At 40.8% G+C, this 23,103-nt stretch overlaps 1 protein-coding gene across 25 annotated transcripts in view; it reads right to left on the bottom strand.

Annotated features, from left to right (window-relative positions):
* Positions 1-23,103, bottom strand: part of ZBTB44 (zinc finger and BTB domain containing 44) — an 87,671-nt gene that overhangs the window by 39,323 nt on the left and 25,245 nt on the right. For all 25 annotated transcript variants that reach the window (XR_004177291.1, XR_001895305.3, XR_637988.4 and 22 more), the window contains exon 2: positions 5,813-6,886. Coding sequence is in view for 21 of the 25 variants with exons in the window: in XM_009187682.4 (XP_009185946.1) it covers positions 5,813-6,830 (1,018 nt within the window). In the remaining 4 variants the exon portion in view is untranslated. The remainder of the gene's footprint in view (positions 1-5,812; positions 6,887-23,103) is intronic.

Genomic DNA, 23,103 nt, shown 5'->3' with positions numbered 1-23,103 from the left:
CAACCTAGCAAGACAGGCCAACATTCAAATTCAGGAAATACAGAGAACACCACTAAGATACTCCTCAAGAAGAGCAATCCCAGGAGACATAATCGTCAGATTCTCCAAGGTTGAAATGAAGGAAAAATGTTAAGGGCAGTCAGAGAGAAAGGTCAGGTTACCTACAAAGGGAAGCCATCAGACTAACAGTGGATTGCTCTGCAGAGAGTGGGGGCCAATATTCAAATTCTTAAAGAATTTTCAACCCAGAATTTCATATCCAGACAAAGTTTCATAAGTGAAGGGGAAATAAAATCCTTTACAGACAAGCAAATGCTGAGGGATTTTGTAACCACCAGGCTTGCCTTACAAGAGCTCCTGAAGGAAGCACTAAATATGGAAAGAAAAAACTAGTACCAGCCACTGCAAAAACACACCAAAATACAAAGACCAATGACACCATAAAGAAACTGCATCAACTAATGTGCAAAATAAACAGCTAGCATCATGATGACAGGATCAAATTTGCATATAACAATATTAACCTTAAATGTAAATGTGCTAAATGCCCCAATTAAAAGACACAGACTGACAAATTGGATAAAGAGTCAAGACCCATTGGTGTGCTGTGTTCAGGAGACTCATCTCACATGGGTCAAAGACACACACAGACTCAAAATAAAGGGATGGAGGAATATTTACCAAGCAAATGAAAAGGAAAAAAAAAGTGGGGGTTGCAATCATAGTCTCTGATAAAACAGTCTTTAAACCAACAAAGATCAAAAAAGACAAAGAAGGGCATTACATAATGGCAAAGGGATCAATGCAACAAGAAGAGCTAACTATCCTAAATATATACGTACCCAATACAGGAGCTCCCAGATTCATAAAACAAGTTCTTAGAGATCTACAAAGAGACTCAGATTCCCACACAATAACAGTGGGAGACTTGAACACCCCACTGTCAATATTAGACAGATCAACGAGACAGAAAATTAACAAGGATATTCAGGACTTGAACTTAGCTCTGGACCAAGCAGACCTAATAGACAGCTACAGAACTCTCCACCACAAATCAACAGAATATATATTCTTCTCAGCACCACACAGCACTTACTCTAAAACAGACCACATAATTGGAAGCAAATGCAAAAGAACGGAAATCATAACAGCCTCTCAGACCACAGTGCAATCAAATTAGAACTCAGGATTAGGAAACTCACTCAAAACTGCACAACTACAGGGAACTAAACAACCTGCTCCTGAATGACCACTAGGTAAATAACGAAATTAAGGCAGAAATAACAAAGTTCTCTGAAACCAATGAGAACAAAGAGACAACGTACCAGAATCTCTGGGATATGCTAAAAGCAGTGTTGAGAGGAAAATTTACAGCACTAAATGCTCACGTCAGACAGTGGGAAAGATGTAAAATCCACACCCTAACATCACAATTAAAAGAACTAGAGAAGCAAGAGCAAACAAATTCAAAAGCTAGCAGAAGACAAGAAATAACTAAGAACAGAGCAGAACCAAAAGAGATAGACACATGAAAAACCCTTCAAAAAATTAATGAATACAGGAACTGTTTTGAAAAGATTAACAAAATAGATAGACTGCTAGCCAGATTAATAAAAAGAGAGAGAATAATCAAATAGACACAATAAAAAATGATAAAAGGGATATCATCACTGATCCCACAGAAATACAGACTATCATCAGAGAATACTATAAATACCTGTATGCAAATAAACTAGAAAATCAAGAAGAAATGGATACATTCCTGGACCATACACCCTCCCAAGACTAAACTAGGAAGAAGTCGAATCCCTGAATAGACTAATAACAAGTTCTGAAATTGAAGCAGAACCTCAAAAAAAAAAAAAAAAATTTAACACTCCTTCATGTTAAAAACTCTCCTGAAATAGCCTACCAACCAAAAAAAGCCTAGGACCAGACAGACTCACAGCCGAATTCTACCAGAGGTACGAAGAGAACCTGGTATCATTCCTTCTGAAACCATTCCCAACAACAGAAAAAGAGGGACTCCTCCCTAACTCATTTTATGAGGCCAGCAACATCCTGATGCCAAAACCTGGCAGAGGCACAACAACAAAAAAGAAAATTTCAGGGCGATGTCCCTGAACATTGATTTGAAAATCTTCAATAAAATACTGGCAAACTGAATCCAGCAGAACATCAAAAAGCTTATCCACCAGGATCGAGTTGGCTTCATGCCTGGAACGCAAGGCTGGTTCAACATATGCAAATCAATAAACGTAATCCATCACATAAGACAGAACCAATGACAAAAACCACAATTATCTCAATAGACACAGAAAAGGTCTCCGATAAAATTCAACACCCCTGGCCGGGTGCAGTGGCTCACACCTGTAACCCCAGCACTCTGGGGAGCCGAGGCAGGAGGATCACAAGGTCAAGACATCAAGACAATCCTGGCCAACATGGTGAAATCCCATCACTACTAAAAAAACAAAAATTAGCTGGGTGTGGTGGCACGCCTCTGTAGTCCCAGCTACTCGGGGGCCTGAGGTAGGGGAACTGCTTGAACCCGGGAGGGGGATGTTGCAGTGCGTGCCACTGCACTCCAGCCTGGTGACAGAATGAGACTCTGTCTCAAAAAAAAAAAAAAAAAAAAAATTAAATTAAATAAAAAATAAAAATAAATTAAAAATAAATTTAAAAAATTCAACACCCCTTCATGCTAAAAACTCTCAATAAACTAGGTATTGATGGAACATATCTCAAAATAATAAGAGCTATTTATGACAAACCCATAGCCAGTATCATACTGAATGAGTAAAAGCAGAAAGCGTTCCCTTTGAAAACTGGCACAAGACAAGGATGCCCTCTCTCACCACCCCTATTCAACACAGTACTGAAGTTCTGGCCAGAGCAATCAGCCAAGAGAAAGAAAGAGTATTCAAATAGGAAGAGAGGAAGTCAAGGGTATTCAAATAAGAAGAGAGAAAGTCAAATTGTCTCTGTTTGCAGATGACATGATTGTATATTTAGAAAACCCCACTGTCTCAGCCCCAAAACTCCTTAAGCTGATAAACAATTTCAGCAAAATCTCAGGATACAAAATCAATGTGCAAAAATCACAAGTATTCCTATACACCAATAATAGACAAGCAGAGAGCCAAATTATGAGTGAACTCCCATTCACAATTGCTACAAAGAAAACAAAATACCCAAAACCACAACTTACAAGGGACGTGAAGCATCTCTTCAAGGAGAACTACAAATCACTGCTCAAGGAAATAAGAGAGGACACAAACAAATGGAAAAAAATTCCATGCTTGTGGATAGGAAGAATCAGTATTGTGAAAATGGTCATACTGCCCAAAGTAATTTATAGATCCAATGCTATTCCCATCAAGCTACCACTGACTTTCTACACAGAACCAAAAAACACTACTTTAAATTTCATATGGAAACAAAAAAGAGCCCACATAGCCAAGACAACCCTAAGAAAAAAGAACAAAGCTGGAGGCATCATGCTACCTGACTTTATACTACAAGTCTACAGTAACCAAAACAGCATGGTACTGGTACCAAAACAGAGATATAGACCAATGGAACAGAACAGAGGCCTCAGAAATAACACCACACATCTACAACCATCTGATCTTGGACAAACCTGACAAAAACAATCAATGGGGAAAGGATTCCCTACTTAATAAATGGTGCTGGGAAAACTGGCTAGCCATATGCAGAAAACTGAAACTGCACCCCTTCCTTACACCTTATACAAAAATTAACTCAAGATGGATTAAATACTTAAACGTAAGACCTAAAACTATAAAAACCCTAGAAGAAAACATAGGCAATACCATTCAGGACACAGGCATGGGCAAAGACTTTATGACTAAAGCACCAAAAGTAATTGCAACAAAAGCCAAAACTGACAAATGGAACCCAATTAAACGAAAGAGCTTCTGCACAGCAAAAGAAACTATCATCAGAGTGACCAGGCAATCTACAGAATGGGAGAAAATTTTTGCAATCTACCCATCTGACAAAGATCTAATATCCAGAATCTACAAAGAACTTAAACAAATTTACAAGAAAAAAATAAACAATCCCATCAAAAAGTGGGCGAAGGATATGAACAGACACTTCTCAAAAGAAGACATTTATGCAGCCAACAAACATACGAAAAAAAGCTCATCATCACTGGTCATCGGAGAAATGCAAATCAAAACCACAATGAGATACCATCTCACACCAGTTAGAATGGCGATCATTAAAAAGTCTGGAAACAACAGATGCTGGTGAGGATGTGGAGAAACAGGAACACTTTTACACTGTTGGGAGTGTAAATTAGTTCAACCATTGTGGAAGACAGTGTGGCGATTCCTCAAGGATCTGGAACTAGAAATATCATTTGAACCAGTAATCCAAATACTGGGCCTACACCCAAAGGATTATAAATCATTCTACTATAAAGACACATGTGCATGTATGTTTACTGTGACACGATTCACAATAGCAAAGACTTTGAACCAACCCAAATGTCCTTTAATGATAGACTGGATAAAGAAAATGTGGCACATATACACCATGAAATACTATGCAACCATAAAAAATGAGTCCCTTTGCAGGGACACGGATGAAGCTGGAAACCATCATTCTCAGCAAACTAACACAAGAACAGAAAACCAAACACCACATCTTCTCACTCATAAGTGGGAGCTGAACAATGAGAATCCATGGACACGGGGAGGGGAATATCACACAACGGGGCCTGTTGAGGGGTGGGGGGCTAGGGGAGAGATAGCATTAGGGTAAATACCTAATACAGACGAAGGGTTGATGGGTGCAGCAAACCACCATGCCATGTATACCTATGTAACAAAACTGAACGTTCTGCACGCGTACCCCAGAACTTGAATTAAAAAAAAGAAAAAAGAAAAAAATACTGCCAGAGAAAACAACTACAAATCATTTTATTTTCAATCTAAAAAGATAAATAAATAATAAAGAAAAAATAAATAAAACTCTGCTACAGTTAAGTTACTGCAGAAGGGATTCCTTTACCTGCACTTAAATGCAACCCCTACTGAAACCAGGATTCAAGGCTCTTCACAGCCTGCACTCAACCACTCCTTTTTATCTTATCTCCTGCTATTGTCTACACTTTCAGGCATCTGTGCTTATTTACATCATTTTGCACTGAATTCACTGTTTACCTAACACTCAATGCTCTTCCATACCTGTGTTTACATATATGCGCTGCTGTTTTTATATGTTTTCACAGAAATGACGTTCCCATGCTTGGGTAAACTCTTACTTATTGCATAAGACCCAACTCAAATATATAGTGTTAACTTGCTCTTTCCTTTGTTACAACCATACTACTTTGTTCACACCTCCAGACGAGCACTTTTAATAGTTCACTGTAATAATTTACTTACATATCTGCTTCCCCAATTAGATGATTAACCTCTTCATTGCAGGGACTATGTGTTTTTCTTTATGTATCACCAATGTTTGCTTGGCACATGGTAAGTTTTCAATACATATTTTAATAAAGAATAAAACACAAACTGGATTTAACTGTTTTTTGGGGGTGTGTGTATCTGCCTTTGTCCCACCAGATATTATTCAATTATTTTTATTTTCCCTAATGTGCAACTTGTAAAAAATAAATGATAGTACTAATAGCATCTCAAGCAAATCCAGTTATCATGTTTTACTCTTCTTTATATTTCCTCTATGACCGAGCACACAACTTTTTATCTAACAGGAACTTAAAAACGTTTGAATTGACTTTATAGCACCAAGAAAAACACAGAAGACATTATACCTATAGAGGAAGACTGTGGACTAATCAGAAGGTCCTCTTGGACTTGCTCACTTCCTGGAACTGTCTGCTGATCACTCAGGGAACTCTGAGATGCACTGACAGGCTGGGACACTTCCTCATGGACCTCCTCGTCACTTAACCTTTCTACTTTGACCCGGACATCTTCTTCGGTACCTAAAGGCAAGGTAGTTTTTGTGCTCTCACAAGTCACATAATCAGCCATTCTTCTACCGGTCTCAGATGGGCCAGGTAATTCTAAAGTCCGGGTATTTTCTGCTTGCTTAACTTTCTCAGGCTGAATCCTTCGATCAATTCCAAAAGGAAAAGTCCAGGGAAAAGCTAAGGAAGAGTCAACTGGTTGGTTTCTATTTTCTGAGTAGGAAGCTGAAGAATTCAATACCTGGGGTGAACTTGTTTGTGTGCTACACTTTACAGGACTTTCAGGAGACATAACAATGTAGCTTTTGCGCTTTCTCCGGGATTCTCGGCAGACAGGAATCGTTCTTTCTACCACACTGCACTCTGAGGACACAGGAGAAATGCTCCCATCTCGAGAAGTAAAATTGCAGTTAGAATTATTTTCTTGTCCAGCATCTAGACCCTTTTCGGGTTGGCTGTTAGGTGTATTCCATAAAATGCTTGATTTCATGAACTCTGAGCAAGTGCTGGCAACACTGAACATTTGCATATAGCTGGCTGCTGCTAAAACATCAATAATATTTTCTGTGTTAATTGATAGAGTGGCTGTGTAAGCATATTCTAAAAGAGGTATAAAGCCAGTCACTGTAACATGATGCAGATCCAACACATTCTTGTTCTCATCCTCGGCTTGGCCTACAAGTTTGGTGCGAAAGAAATCACTGCAAGCTGCTAGTACCACCTTATGTGCCCGGAAGATTTTGTCCTGGACACGAATAGTGATATCACAAAAATGTCCATCATTTCGCAGCATATTTAGCTTTCCAAGCATTTCCTGGCTGTGGGAAGAGGAGCTATGAGTAAACGTTTTCACACCCATCTTTTACTTCCTCTTCTACAGATGCTCTTCAAGGATGCAAATGAATCAGAAATGTCCTAAAAAATACATAAAATAAAGCATTAATTGGTATTTTAGTAGTTTAAATAAAATGTGATTTAGATCATTTTCATGTGGCCACCGCACTAAATTAAAAAGCTGAAAGATGGTAGTGAGAGAGAAACTTCAAGGTAGGAACTGTAAAGAAATATATTCTCCTTATCTGCCTTCCGAATTGTCCAACCAATGAAGTCTGTGAACCAATGTTTTTGTTTTGTTTTGTTTTGTTTTGAGACAGAGTCTCGCTCTGACACCCAGGATGGAGTGCAGAGGAGTGGTCTTGGATCACTGCAACCTCCGCCTTCCGGGTTCAAGCAATTCTCCTGCCTCAGCCTCCCGAGTAGCTGGGATTACAGGCACTCGCCATCATGCCTGGCTACTTTTTGTATTTTTGTAGAGATGGGGTTTCACCATGTTGGCCAGGCTGGTCTTGAACTCTTGATCTCAGGTGATAGGCCCGCCTCGGCCTCTCAAAATGCTGGGATTACAGGCGTGAGCCACCACGTCCGACCTGTGAACCAATGTTTTAATGAGCTGCAGGCTGCAACAGTTTGTAAACAGTGACAATTGCAGAGTGTCTTCTATGTACCAGACAGTATTTGAAATGTTTCACATTTAATAATTAATTGATCATCATCGTATCTCTGTCAGTAGGCATATTATCATTCCTGTTTCTAAATGTGAGCATGCAGCAGGCAATGCCAGTGTAAACACTAAACAATCCATTACATAAGCATCCCTGTTCATGTTTTATGCAAGTAAATGTATAGAGGAAAAGAAAGATGGGAAAAAGGAAAAGGAAAGAAAAAAAAACCCAAAAGATTTCAAGATGAATTTTAAAAGGTTGCCAGGTGTGTGGCTCACACCTGTAATCCCAGCACTTAGGGAGGCCAAGGCAGGCGAACTGCTTGAGCTCAGGAGTCTGAGACCAGCCTGGCCAAAATAGCAAAGCCCTGTCTCTACTAAAAGCACATAAAAATTAGCGGGGTGTCGTGGCATGGGCCTGTAGTCCCAGCTATTCAGGACGCTGATGTGGAAGGATCAGTTGAGGCTGGGAGGTGGAGGTTGCAGTGAGCTGCGATTGCACCACTGCACTCCAGCCTTGGTGACAGAGCAAGATTCTGTCTAAAAAAATAAAAGTCACAGACTATTGTAACTTGAGAAGACACAATGATCAATTTGGGACTGTTCCATGTCAGACTTCTCTGATCCAAAGCAGTCAGGTAAAGCTACTGAAATAATTATCTTGACCATAATTAGTGACAGAAGTTCAAATGTAAACTGAGTGCTCCACATACCCTTCCTGAAGTCAAGTGACCACAATGAGGCACTAGACAGCCAGGGACTGGTGTATGCAAATCATCATTTAACATATTTGCTGATTTAGGTCTCACAAAAATGAGATGAAGAGGAAGAAAATGGGAGGGCTATATATGAAGTGTTTTGTTCATTTATTGCATCCCAAGAAACCAGCTTTTAAAGCATGGCCTTCAAGAGTGCTTACTTTGGGATCATGTGGTTGAGGGAAGAAACATGCTTTCAGAGCAAGTGAATTAGTTATAATCCAGGGACCATCTGCATGAACAAAGGTGTGAAGGCAAGAAATTAAACAGCATATTTGGAAGACATGTGCATCAGAGTATTAAAATGAAACCATTTCAATCTTGAATAGGCTCCAAACAATAGATAATGTACTACATTCTCAAATGAGGCACAAGGGCACCTTACACAAGGGGGTAGTGGAAAACTATTTTCAACCTTGAGTTACATCCACCTTCAATCATCTTCCATGTTCAAAGAGTAGATATGAAAAGGATTTTTGCTGAGAGTAACCAGTTTGTTGTGAGTTGTAAACCCCATTCTACTTCTCTGCTTACTTCCCTGCAGGGAAAGGAGCTTCAAGGCACACTGATCCTTTATCTCAGGTCTATGGAAAATACGTTACAACTGAAAAGACTCTGAAGGGCACGTAAGTCTGATTTAAACAACAGCCAAGGCCAAGAAGTACGCCCACTATCTCCCAACAGTATATAAAGGCAACACAGTGGAGTGGCTGAAAGCACAGACTCCAGAACCACAATGCTGGCTTTGCATGCTGGTGCTATTTTTACCTGTGTGACCTTAGGCAAGTCATTAAACAAACCCTCTGTATCTTAACATATTCAGCGGTATAATAAATATAACACAACACACCTCATAGAGTTCTGAGGATTAAATGATCTAACACGTTAAGCGTTTAGAATAGTAACTAGCAACATAATCAATGCTACAGAAACATTAGTTGCTGCTGCTACTAACATTACTATCAAAGACCTTTTCTTCCTGGACGGGCCAGAAACCACAGCCAGCAAACGAAGAAGAGTGAAAGAAGAACGCTGGGGAGGAGAGAAAGAAAGAGGAGGCAAATCACACCCAACTCTTCAACTGCAGGCCTATAGTAGGCCTGAGGTGGGAAAGGAGGGAAAGCTTTCACTCTAAGTTTATTAGTTCTTGAAAAGATTGTTGGTATTTCCTGAAAGTGATCAGAACAGTTATTAAGACTTACTCTCCAGGAAGATGGAGGGAGAACTAACTCCACAGAACAAATAAAATGGCTCAAGAATACCTCCTATAAGTCATGCCTGTTCACATATACGGTACGAATTCTGATCTACTTAGAAGCACGGGATGAGAAGAAGGTGATAATGAGGAAATACATTCCATACCAGGTATTTATCACATGCATTTCCCAATATGTCTGCGGAAACTCAGGCCCAAGATATGCTCCCCAACACAAACTTATACGGACAAATATATTTTGGATACACAGACATACTTCATCTTCTTGCACTTTGCTTTATTAAACTTTGCAGATACTGTCTTTTTTACAAATTGGAAATTTGTGGCAACCCTGCGTCAGCAAGTCTACTGGTGCCAGTTTCCACCAGCTTGTGCTCACTTCACGTTTGTGTCACATTTTGGTAATTCTTGCAGTATTTCAAACTTTTTCATTATAATTATATCTGTTATGGTGATCTGTGATCAGTAATCTTTGATGTTACTACTGTAATTGTTTTGGGGTACCACCAACTGCACCCATGTAAGACAGTGAACTTAATGTTGTGTGCGTTATGACTGATTTACCCACTAGTCAGTCCCCCATCTCTCTCCTCCTCCTCAGGTATCCCTATTCCATGAAAAACAAGGATACTGAAATTAGACCAATTAATAACCCTACTGGCCTCTAAATGACTATGTGAAAGTAAGAGTTGCACATTTCTCACTTTGTTTTTTTTATGTTTTGAGACAGAATTTTGCTCTGTCACCCAGGCTAGAGTGCAGTGACACAATCTTGGCTCACTGCAACCTCCACGTCCCAGATTCAAGCAGTTCTCCTTTCAGCTTACAGAGTAGCTTGAATTACAGGTGTGCACCACAAATCCCAGTTAATTTTTGTAGTTTTAGTAGAGAGGGGGTTTCACCATGTTGGCCAGCCTGGTCTCGAACTCCTGACCTCAGGTGATCCACCTATCTCACGTTTTTCACTTTAAATGAAATGCTAGAAATTATTAAGTTTAGTGAGGAAGGCATGTTGAGAGCTCAGAGAGCGCCTGAAAGCTAGACCTTTTATATCAAACAGCTAGCCAACCTGTGATAGCAAAGTACATATTCTTAAAGGAAATTAAAAGTGCTACTCCAGTGCACGCACAAATGATGAGAAAGTAAAACAGCCTTATTGCTGACATGGAGAAAGTTTGCCTGGTGTGGACAGAAGACGATACCAACCACAATACTCCTTTAAATCAAAGCCTAATCCAGGGCAAGGCCATTAACTCTCTTCAATTCTATGAAGGCTGACAGGGATGAGGAAGCTACAGAAGAAAAGTTGGAAGCTAGCAGAGGTTGATTCATGAGGTTGAAGGAAAGAAGCCATCTCCATAACATAACAGTGCAAGGTGAAGCCGCAAGTGCTGAGGTTGAAGCTGCAACAAGTTATCCAGAAGAGCTAGCTAAGATCACTGATGAAGGTGGCTACACTAAACAACAGGTTTTCAATGTAGACAACACAGCCTTACACTGGAAAGAGACTTTCACAACTAGAGAGAAGTCAATGCCTGGCTTCAAAGCTTCAAAGGACAGGATGCCTCTCTTGTAAGTGGCTAATGCAGCTGGTAACTTAACTGGAAGCCAATATTCATTTACTATTCTGAAAATCCTAGACTCCTTAATGATTAGGCTCAATCTATTCTGCCGTGCTCTATAAGTGAAACAACACAGACTGATGACAGCACATCTACTTACAGCATGGATTACTGCATGTTTTAAAAGCCCACTGTTGAGACCTATTGCTTACAAGATTGCGTTCAGTATATTACTGCTTTCCAACAGTGCATCTCGTCATTGAGGAGCTCTGATAAGGAGGTACATGATTGATGTTGCTTTCATGGCTGCTAATATAACATCCATTCTGCAGCCTATAGATCAGGGAGTCATTTTGATTTTCAAGTCTTATTATTTAAGAAACACATTTCAAAAGGCTAGAGCTGCCACAGATTCTGCTGATGGATCTGCACAAAGCAAAGTGAAAACTTTCTGGAAAAGATTCATCATTCTAGATGCCATTAAGACACAGGTCGGCCCGGGCAGTGGCTCAAGCCTGTAATCCCAACACTTTGGAGGCGAGGCAGGCTGGGATCACAAGATCAGGAGATGGGGCCATCACAGCTTCTTTCTGGCCGAAACCCGTCTCTACTAAAAACACAAAAATTAGCAGGCCGAGGTGGCCCGGCGCCTGTAGTCCCAGCTACTTTCGGGAGGCTGAGGCAGGAGAATAGGGAACCGGGAGGCGAGGCACGGTGAGCTGAGATCTGGCCATTGCACTCCAGCCTGGGCGACAGAGGCGGGAACTCCCGTCTCAAAGACTGAGATTCATGGGAGGAGGTCAAAATATCAACATTAACAGGAGTTTGGACGAAACTGATTCCAGCCTTCATGATGACTTCAAACTTTCTTGGAGGAAGTAACTACAGATGTATTGGAAACTGTAAGAGAACTAGAATTCAAAATGGAGGAGCCTGAATTGCTGCAATCTCATGATAAAACTTGAACAGATAAAGGAGTGGATAAAAGACGGTGGTTTCTTGAGATGGAGTCTACTCCTGGTGAAGAAACTAGGAACACTGTTGAAATGACAATAAAGGATTTAGAAAACGACATAAACCTTGTTGATAAAGCAGTGGCAGGGTTTGAGAGGATCAACTCCAATTAAAAAAATTTTAATTAAAACTTTTTTTTAGCTGGGCACAGCACCTCACCCTATAATCCCAGTACTTTAGGAGGCTGAGGTGGGTGGATGGCTTGAGCTCAAGAGTTCAAGACCAGCCTGGCGACAGGGTGAAACACCATCTATACAAAAAATACAAAAATTAGCTTGGCGTGGTGTCACATGCCTGTAGTTCCAGCTACTCGGGAGGCTGAGGCTGGAGGATTTCATGAGCTTGGGAAGCAGAGGTTACAGTGAGCTGATATCAAGCCACTATACACCAGCCTGGGTGACAGAGTGAGACCCTGCCTCTAAAACAAATTCAGAAAAGCTGGCAGAGGTTGGTTGGTTCATGAGGTTGAAGGAAAAAAGCCATCTTCATAACATAAAAGTGCAAGGTAAAGCTGCAAGTGCTAATGTCAAAGCTGCAAGTTATCCAGAAGAGCTAGGTAAGATTACAATTTTTTTTTTAGAGGCAGGGTCTCACTCTGTCACCCAGGCTGGTGTACAGTGGCATGATCATGGCTCACTGTGTAGCCTTGAACTCCTAGGGTCAAGCAATCCTCTTGTCTTAGCCACTCAAGTATCTAGGACTACGGGGTGTACCACCACGCCTGGCTAATTTTTACTTTTTTTTTTTTGGGTAGAGATGGGGGTGTCCCTATGTTGCCCAGGCTGGTCTCGAACTCCTGGCCTCAGCATCCCAAAGTGCTGAGATTACAGGTTTGAACTACTACACCCAGCAATCAACTAATTTTGAAAGAAGTTCTTCTGAAAGTAACATGCTATCAAACAGCATCACACGCTGTAGAGAAATCCTTGTGAAGGCTGGGCACAGTGGCTCACGCCTGTAATCCCAGCACTTTGGCACTTTGGGAGGCCCAGGCAGGGGGACTGCCTGAGGTCAGGAGTTCGAGACCAACCTGGACAACATGGTGAAACCTCATTTCTACCAAAAATACAAAAAATTAGCCGGGTGTGGTGGCAGGCACCTATAATCCCAGTTACTCGGGAGGCTGAGGCAGAATTGCTTGAACCTGGGAGGTGGAGGTTGCAGTGGGCCAAGATCATGCCATGCACTCCAGTCTGGGTGACAGAGTGAGACTCTGTCTTAACAAAAAAAAAAAAAAAAAAAAAAAAGGAATCCTCATGAAAGACAGATCCAGGAGGTTGGATGCAGGAGGGTTCATGACTGTAATCCCAGCACTTTGGGAGGCTGAGGCAGGAAGACTATTTGAGCCCCAGGAGCTCAATGCAATGGAGTGAGACCCACCTCTAATTAAAAAAAACAAAAACAAAAACAAAAACCAGGGGGTAGAGCAGGGTAGGGGAAGAAAGATTCAACCCATGTGTCAAACTTCATCACTGTCTTATTAAACAACTGCCACATCTCCAATCTTCAGCGACCACCATCCAGATCAGTGGCAGCCATCAACATCAAGGCAAGACCTTCCACCAACAAAAAGATTATGACTTGCTGAAAGCTCAGATAATTGCTAGAATTTTTCAGCAATAAGGTATTTTTTAAATATTTGAAAAATTTGTCAAGTATAGTGGCATGCAGCTGTAATCCCAGCTACTCAGGAGGTTAAGGTGGGAAGATCCCTTGACTCCAACCTGGGCAACACAGGAAGACCCTGTCTCAAATTTTATTTTATTTTGAGACAGTCTCACTCTGTCACCCAGGCTGGAGTATGGTGGCACAATCTTGGCTCACTGCAACCTCTGCCTCCCGGGTTCAAGCAATTCTCCTGCTTCAGCCTCCTGAGTAGTTGGGAATACAGGCACCAGACCCTATGCCTGGCTAATATTTTATACTTTTAGTAGAGATGCGGTTTCACCATGTTGGCCAGGCTAGTCTCGAACTCCTGATCTCAAGTGATCCACCTCACTTAGCCTCCCAAAGCGCTGGGATTACAGGTGTGAGCCACCACTCCCGGCCTCAAATTTTAAAAAAGAGAGAATAAAAAAGAAAAAGTCATATATCATACTAGACAGTTCAGAAATCACAACAACATATAACCTGAAGTTTTTATAAGTTAGATAAGTCTCTTTAAAAAAAATCTCGCCAGGCACAGTGGCTCATGCCTGTAATCCCAGCACTTTGGGAGGCCAAAGCGGGTGGATCACCTGAGGTAAGGAGTTCGAGACCAGCCTGGCCAACACAGTGAAACCCCAACTCTTACTAAAAATACAAAAAAATTAGCTGGGTGTAGGGGTGGGTGCTTGTAATCCCAGCTGCTCAGGAGGCTGAGGCAGGAGAATAGCTTGAACCTGTGAGGCGGAGATTGCGGTGAGCCAAGATCACACTACTGTACTCCAGCCTAGTGTCAGAGTGAGACTCCGTCTCAAAAAAAAAAAAAAAAAAAAAGTGTATGAGGATTCTGATTTCTCCACATCCTCACCAACACTTGTTATTATCCAACTTTGATTCTAGCCATCCTAGTGGATGTGAAGTGGTATGTCACTCACTTCCCTGATAACTAACAATATTGAGCATCTTCATGTGCTTACTGGACATTCGTATATCTTCCTTGGGGTCCACCTGGAGCTCTGCCCATGGGGTTGTCTTTTTGTTACTGAGTTGTCAGAGTTCTTTATATATACTAGATGTGAGTTGCTTATTAAAGAAATGGTTTGCAAATGTTTTCTCTCATTCTGTGGGTTGTCTTTTATGATGGTGTCCTTTGAAGCACAGAAGGTTTTAATTTTTGTGAAGTTCAGTGTTTTTCTTTTGCTGTTCATGCTTTTGGTATCACATCTACAAATTCCTTGCCAAATACAAAGTCATGAAGATTTACTAATATGTTTTTTTTTTCAAGGAGTTTTAAAGTTTCAGGTCTTTAATCCATTTTGAGTTATTTTTTGTATATGGTCCCACCTCGTTCTTTTGCATGTAGCTATCCAGTTGTCCCAGCACCATCTGTTAAAAAGTGTATTCTTTTACCACTGAAAGATCTTGGCATCCTTGTTGGAAATCAGTTGAACACAAATGGGTTTATATCTGGACTCTCTATTCCACTGATTTATATGTCCTTGTGCCAGTACCACAATGCTTTAATTACTGTTGTTTTGCAGTAAATTTTGAAGTCAAGAAGCTGAGTACTCCTATTTTGTCCTTTTTCAGTACTATTTTGGCTATTCTGGGTCCCCTGCAACTCCATATTAATTTCAGAATCAGACTGTCAATCTTTACAAAGTCAGCTAGGATTCTGATGGGAACTGCATTGAATTTATAGATTAGCTTGGAGAATACTGCTATCTTTACAATGCTGAATCTTCTGATCCGTGAACATGGGGTGTTTTTCCACTTATTTAGTCTTTAATTTCTTTCAGCAATGTTTTAAGTTTTCAAAGTATGAGTTTTTCTTTGTTAAATTTATTCTTTTGACATCACCATGAAAAAAATCATTTTCTTAATTTTTTCTTTTTTTCAGCCAAGAGTCTCACTCTGCTGCCCAGGCTGGAGTGCACTGGTATGATCATGGCTCACTGAAGCCTTGATCTGCTGGGCTCAACTGATCTCTGCCCCTCAGTCTCCTGAGTAGCTGGGACTACGGGCATGGGCCACCAACAAGCCTGGCTAATTTTTGTATTTTCTGTAGAGATGGGGTTTTGAAACATTGCCCAGGCTGGTCTCAAACTCCTGGGCTCAAGCAATCCACCCACCTTGACCTCCCAAACTGCTAGGATTACAGGCATGAGCCACTGAATCCAGCCTGTTTTCTTAATTTAATGCTTCACTGCAAATGCATAATAAGACAACTGATGTTTGTATATTGGTTTTATATTCTGCAACCTTGTTCAACTTGTTTATTAGTCCTATATTCTTTTTTTTTTTTTGAGACGGAGTCTCGTTCTGTTGCCCAGGCTGGAGTGCAGTGGCCGGATCTCGGCTCACTGCAAGCTCCGCCTCCCAGGTTCACGCTATTCTCCTGCCTCAGCCTCCCTTGTAGCTGGGACAACAGGCGCCCGCCACCACACCCAGCTAATTTTTTTGTGTTTTTAGTAGAGATGGGGTTTCACCGTGTTAGCCAGGATGATCTCTATCTTCTGACCTTACAATCCGCCCACCTCAGCCTCCCAAAGTGCTGGGATTACAAGCGTGAGCCACCGAGCCCGGCAGTCCTATACTTTTTAAACGAATTCCTTATGATTTTCTATAAACAGGTTGCATATCCCTTATCCAAAATGCTTGGGGGCCAGGTGTGGTACTTTACAAAAGTATGTGGCAATTAAGCTATAGAAGTCCAATTCCTAAAGCTCTTACTTTACTTCACAACTGATCAAGTGATAGTAATTACCAAACCTCTGCTAAGATCTCTTTTAAGGATCCTGAATGAAGCTGGTCAAGAACAGGGCTTCAGCCCGAGTGCAGTGGCTTATGCTTGTAATGCCAGCACTTTGGGAAGCTAAGGCGGGCAGATGGCTTGAGCTCAGGAATTTAAGACCAGCCTGGGCAATATGGTAAAAATCCATCTCTACAAAGAAATACAAAAATCAGCCAGGTGTGGTAGTGTGTGCTTGTAGTCCCAGCTACTTGGGGGACTGAGGTAGAAGGATTGCTTGAGCCTGGGAGGTCGAGGCTGCAGTAAGCCCAGACTGAGCCACTGCATTCCAGCCTAGGTCAAACAGTGAGACCCTGTCTCAAAATAATAATAATAATAATGAAATAATAAGAATAAGGCTTCAGATAGCAGCTCTATAAATTACCAGTTTTTGGAGATACAGAGAGTTATAGAAAATTTCTGCTGTGATAGTCAATATTACATTAAGTGTCTCTAGGGGAACCACATGCCAGACTATGGAGTGTGACTCTGGGACTGGTATTATCTCATATTACAACTATTACTACTAATGGCTTAACTGTTATGTTAGAGACTAAAAAAAATAAAGGATGAATGAACACATTAAAAAAGAGGCAATATTTTAAAACACTCAAACACAATGAAAAAATTTGAATTTTAGAGCTTAAAGGGCAAATAGATTATTTTATGGCTCAGGAAATGTAGTTTAGCTCAACAAGTGCCAGTGGGAGCCAATGAGGGTTCTTCCTTTCCGAAGTATGGAGCAAAGCCATGTCCTTTGAGTTTGAACTGGTGGAGCCAAGAGTTCCTCACTAGTCTCTTTACTAAGCAGTTTTTGGTTTTCACAAAAATCTTTGCTTTTTAATTTCTTCTCTGTATTTTTCATTCTTCAGTATTTCCTCCATAGTAGGTGGAGTCATTCTTGCTCTTTTTTTTTTTTTTTTTTTGGTGAGACGGAGTTTCACTCTTGTTAGCCAGGCTGGAGTGCTGTGGTGCAACCTCAGCTCACTGCAACCTCCGCTTCCCAGGTTCAAGTGATTCTCCTGCCTCAGCCTCCTGAGTAGCTGGGACTACAAGCATGTACCACCATGACTGGCTAATTTTTCTATCTTTAGTAGAGACAGGGTTTCACCATGTTGGCCAGGTTGGTCTCGAACTCCTGACCTCAGGTGATCTGCCTGCCTCGGCCTCTCAAAGTGCTAGGATTACAGGCATGAGCTACTACACCCAGCCTGTTTCTTGTTCTTCTGATCCAAGCTTCCCATTTTGTTGGACTATCCCCTACTTCACAGTCTTTTTTATTTGTTGCTTCTACAGTTCTTTTCTCTTGAATAGTTTGTCCTCACCTCTCCAGTTCTTGTACTCTGGGATAGACTAGTATTTGTTCCCAAACCAGTTCATGCCCACATGCTCCTTCACTTCTTTTGACAGTGATCTCCACAAGGCACAGAACAAATCCTGAGAGCAACCCATGCTGTCCACCCTGCTCTCAGTATTGCTAGCAGCCAGTCTGCAGCAGGGGGTAATGCTCCAGCCACTGATCCAGCCCCCCTGTAAGTGTATTCTTTTTAGTGATTTGATAATAGTGTAAGAATAATTGTTTCTGGCCGGGCACGGTGGCTCACGCCTGTAATCCCAGCACTTTGGGAGGCCGAGGCGGGTGGATCACAAGGTCAGGAGATCGAGACCATGGTGAAACCCCGTCTCTACTAAAAATAGAAAAAATTAGCCGGGCGCATCGGCGGGCACCTGTAGTCCCAGCTACTCGGGAGGCTGAGGCAGGAGAATGGCGTGAACCCGGGAGGCGGAGCTTGCAGTGAGCCGAGATTGCGCCACTGCACTCCAGCCTGGGCAACAGAGCAAGACTCCGTCTCAAAAAAAAAAAAAAGAATAATTGTTTCTATAAAAGAACAACTGTTATTAGAATGAAAATCTTACTACTTCTAAAACTCATATTCGATCTGTTCAAACCAGTAAATCAACTATCCCAAAAGTGACAAACTACACAACTAAAAAGATTGATGTGGAAAAATGTTATGACTCATTACAGTAAATTCCTTTCTAAATTATCAGACTGAGAGGAAATCAGGCAAATTCTGTAACAAAATGATCTTTAAAACAATGAAAAAATTACCAATGGGCCAGAATATTAAAAGCTGAGTCCTTAGCTTTAGTTATTTGCTGCCTTGACAGACATTAGCCTATTCTGATTATCTGAATATCCCACAAAAATACACACTTGTCGACCTGTAAATGTATTTTTAAAATTACAATAAACTTTAAAAAATCTATTAATTTGAATATGCTCTGAAACTTCCTACCTGAAAATTTCCCAATAAAGTATACCTCACACCATAACTACTCAATTCCTATTAAGGTTTCTAATTCTAGATCTGCCACAGACACTCTCGGTATCCCTGTCCCTACAGAAGATCACTACAAGGATAAATACATTTGAATCTTTTGACACATTACTAAGCATTAATTAAAAGAATTACAGTCTTTTCAAATTACCCAAAACTCAGTAACAGATTTCTTCACCTCATGCATAATTAGGCTTTATTCAAGTATTTCACATTCAATTCAATTATCAATGAATATATTAATATTGCCTGGAGACAGCATGTACACTAGGTAGAGCAACAGCTTTTTAGTTCAGACAGACCTGCACGTTAATCATGGTTATACAACTGTAGTGGCTGGATGACCTTAAACAAGGGAGCTTTCTGAGGACCATGATACAGATTAAATGAGACGAGTCTGTGTAAAGTGCCCAGTGCCTAGCACAGACTGTTTACATAAGAACATGGTGATTAACAGATAAGCTATCATTATTGACAGATCTCTGACTCTATCACCTTCGACTAAAATCTCAGTAAGATCCTTCTGAATGTCAATTCTGGGCTTCTACTGTCCAGCTAGAGTGCCAGACAATTCCATCTGAATGTGTTCGCCATTTTGCAAATTCAATGTCTGAAAACAAATTCAAATTATTTCCCAACTAACATACCACTAAAGAATTTCTTAATCTGTTAATCATGGATACCTTCAATTGCTCAGGCACCCATAGCTTAAAATCTAGTACTAATTTTTGATTCTCCACGCCCCATCCCTCACCTCCCATCAAAACTGGGTATGATCTCTCAGGCACTCTCCCTTCACAGCCAAGTTTATAAAAATTACAGATACTCCCCACTGATAAATATTTATCATAAATCAAAGTCATTTCCCAGAGCAAGAGTGTTAATTATGCTCATTACCAAGAGATGATGATAATGGTCTTGTGTGGTCATGTAAGTCTTAGCTCTCTAGTCTTCATTAGTTTTTTCTCTGTGCTTAGTTTTGAGGTATGAATATTATTAAATCCAGCATGTTCGATAAGCACAAAAACAGTAAGAATGGTGAAAGAATTAACAAAGAGAGGTGTTGGAAATAAAATGCAGAGATATATTAATAAATAATGAGAAAGCTGCTGCTCCCATAAATGGGATCAATATTAAACAGAATGAATGACTCTGAAGTACTTACAACAAATTCTGTAACATATGAAGATGATATACCTACATGATAACTGATAATAAAAGACGGGAAAAAATGATCAGAGAAATGGAAAAACTTTGGAGTATGTGGTTAGAGTGGCATTAACACTAGACAGAGGATTTTAAACTTGAATCTCAGGCCTCTTCATACTCTTAAAAGTTATTGAGAACCCAAAAGAGCTTTTGCTTTATATTTATATGAACTATATCTAAAAATATTTACCATATTATAAATTAAAACTTAGAAATTTAAAAAATTATTCATCTAAAAATAACAGTAAGTCTGTTACATTTTAAGACAACATAGTTTTCAAAAAACTAAATTTTCTCAGACCAAAAAAAAAAAAAAAAAAACCAAAAAGGCAAGAGTAGCACTGAGTGTGGTTTACTGGAAATCAACTGAATTCTCATATGTGTTAAGTCTGTTACAGTATCGCATTTCAGCTGAGCGCAGTGGCTCACGCCTGTAATCCCAGCACTCTGGGAGGCCGAGGCAGGCAGATCACCTGAGGTCAGGAGTTCGAGACCAGCCTGGCCAACATGGTAAAACCCTCGTCTCTACCAAAAACACAAATATTAGCCTGGTGTGGTGGTGCACACTCGTAGTACTAGCTACTTGGGAGGCTGAGGCAGGAGAATAACTTGAACCTGGGAGGTAGAGGTTGCAGTGAGCCGAGATCATGCCACTGTACTCCAGCCTGGGCGACAGAGCAAGACTCTGTCTCAAACAAAATTAAAAAAAAAAAAAAAAAAATCACATTTCAAGTAGGTAGCCTCTGGAAAACTCCGTTGTATATCTAAGAATAAGAATGAAAAATGGCAAGTAACGTCTTAAAACATTGCTAGAAGATTGTTTTGATCTCATGTACTCTCTAAAAGGTTCTGGGAATCCCCAAGGAGAGTGCCCAGACTACATTAACCACTGCTTTCAAGTTTAATGTTAAAAATCAGGACTGGGCCTGTGTGCGGTGGCTCATGCCTGTAATCCCAGGACTTTGGGAGACTGAGGCGGGCAGATCACCTGAGGTCAGGTGTTCGAGCTCAGCCCGCTCAACATGGCAAAACCCTGTCTCTACTAAAAATACAAAAATTAGCCGGGCATGGTGACACACACCTGTAATCCCAGCTACTCGGGAGGCCTGAGGCACGAGAATTGCTAGAACCCAGGAGGCGGAGGTTGCAGAGAACTGAGATCACACCACTGCACTTCAGCCTGGGCGACAGAGTCAGACTCCGTCTAAAAAAAAAAAAAAAAAAAAAAGGACATGGTTAGGAATTTGTAGACAAGAATTTAAGACTAAGCAAGGTGAATGGACTGCTATTTAAATAAACCACAGAAAGATAGCTCCACATCTGCAAGATTCTACTAAATCTGCAAACCAAAAAGTAGTAAAACAATGTGATGTGGGAAATGCTCAAGAGGTCTGTTTTGCCATTTGTCACTGAAGGTGGATGAGTTTAATATTTGTGTATTTAAGGCACGGGTCCCTACCTGAACAAATCTGCAATGTAGATATAAAAAATTTAGGTGGCTGGGCATGGTGGCTCATGCCTGTAATCCCAGCACTCTGGGAGGCCGAGGCAGGTGTGTCACCTGAGGTCAGGAGTTCAAGACTAGCCTGGCCAACATGGTGAAACCCCGTCTCTACTAAAAATACAAAAATTAGGCACAGTGACGTGTGCCTGTAATCCCAGCCACTCAGGAGGCTGAGGCAGGAGAACTGCTTGAACTCGGAGGCGGAGGTTGCAGTGAGCCGAGATCATGCCACTACACTCCAGCTCCAGGGCGACAGAGCAAGACTCCAGCTCGACAAAAAAAAAAAAAATTCTTTTAGGTAAAAGATGATGGTCAAGAGAATGTTTATCTGGCCTAGAAAAATAGAACCTGCTGGGTAGCTTCAGAAGTTAGGTTTCCTTGCAGACAAAAAAAAAAAAAAAAAAAAAAAAAGTGGGGCAGAGGGAGGGGGGCATACAAAACAAGCCAATTAAGTTTTCATATCTGGAATGAAGGCCTAGAATTATGGGGCTCATTTTGTTACCACAGGAGAGCCAGCCTACGGATGGCAAAGCAAGAACTTAGGTCCTCAAGGATATCACTGAATTGCTAATTTTACCAACTTTGAGGCTGTTTTTTCTTTTAAATAAATGTCTGTATTGTTTCAGTCACCTGATTCAAGGTTTTCCAATAACATAAATTGAATACCCTCACACACATGTCTCATAGGTATTTCAGCAGGTCCCAAGTGAATTCATTACCATCTCTCAAAAATGTATTCTTCTTTTTCAAGTACTAATGACAGTACAACTCCAAAAAGCTAAAACCCCCAAATGTTCATGTTCTAATCCCTTGAATTTGTGAAAGATAACTTTATGGCTTTGCAGATGTGATGAAATATCTTGGAATGGGGAGATGATCCCAGATTACCTAGGTGGGCCCTAAATACAGTCACAAGTCTCCTTATAGAAGGAAGGCAGATGGAGACTTGGCACACACAGGAGAAGGTGAAAGGTGGGGAAGAGAAGGTGGCGTGGCAATGTAAAGACTGCAGTGATGAATGATATGGTCACAAGATGAATGCCTGCAGCCCACATAAGCTGGAAGAGGAAAGGAGTAGTTTCTCCCCTAGATCCTTTGGAGGGAAGGAGTACTTGCCAACATCTTGATCTCAACCCAGTTATGATAATTTCAAGCTTCTGTGAGAAAATTAATGTGTTGTTTTAAGCTCTCTAATTTGTCATAATTAATTACAACAGCCACAGAAAACTAATACAATTTCTCTTCCCCTTTTCCTCCTAACACAGACCTGGTCACCAAGACCTATTTCACAAATCCATCCCTTCCTTTCTCCACTGTCGCTGCCTTGGACTACTGAAACAGCATCCTGATTGATGTCCTTGCCTTCAGTCTCACTGGCCTTATATTAATCTTTACTATTATTTAAACTGTCTCTAAAATACAATTATCTGAGTCCAGACACTTATTAGCTCACAGCTTGATAATCACGCTGAACTATCAACAGTACTTGGTACTTTTCAGCACTATCCTACACCCGATCACATCTGATATGGACTGATTTAAATATATAAAATCCTTGAGATCTGGCAGAACCATTATTATCTCCCATTAT

The sequence above is a fragment of the Papio anubis genome, chromosome 12 (genome assembly GCF_008728515.1).
Source record: "Papio anubis isolate 15944 chromosome 12, Panubis1.0, whole genome shotgun sequence".
NCBI classification, from domain to species: domain Eukaryota; kingdom Metazoa; phylum Chordata; class Mammalia; order Primates; family Cercopithecidae; genus Papio; species Papio anubis.
Note: the sequence above shows the minus strand (reverse complement) of the source record. Positions and strands in the feature narration are given on the sequence as shown.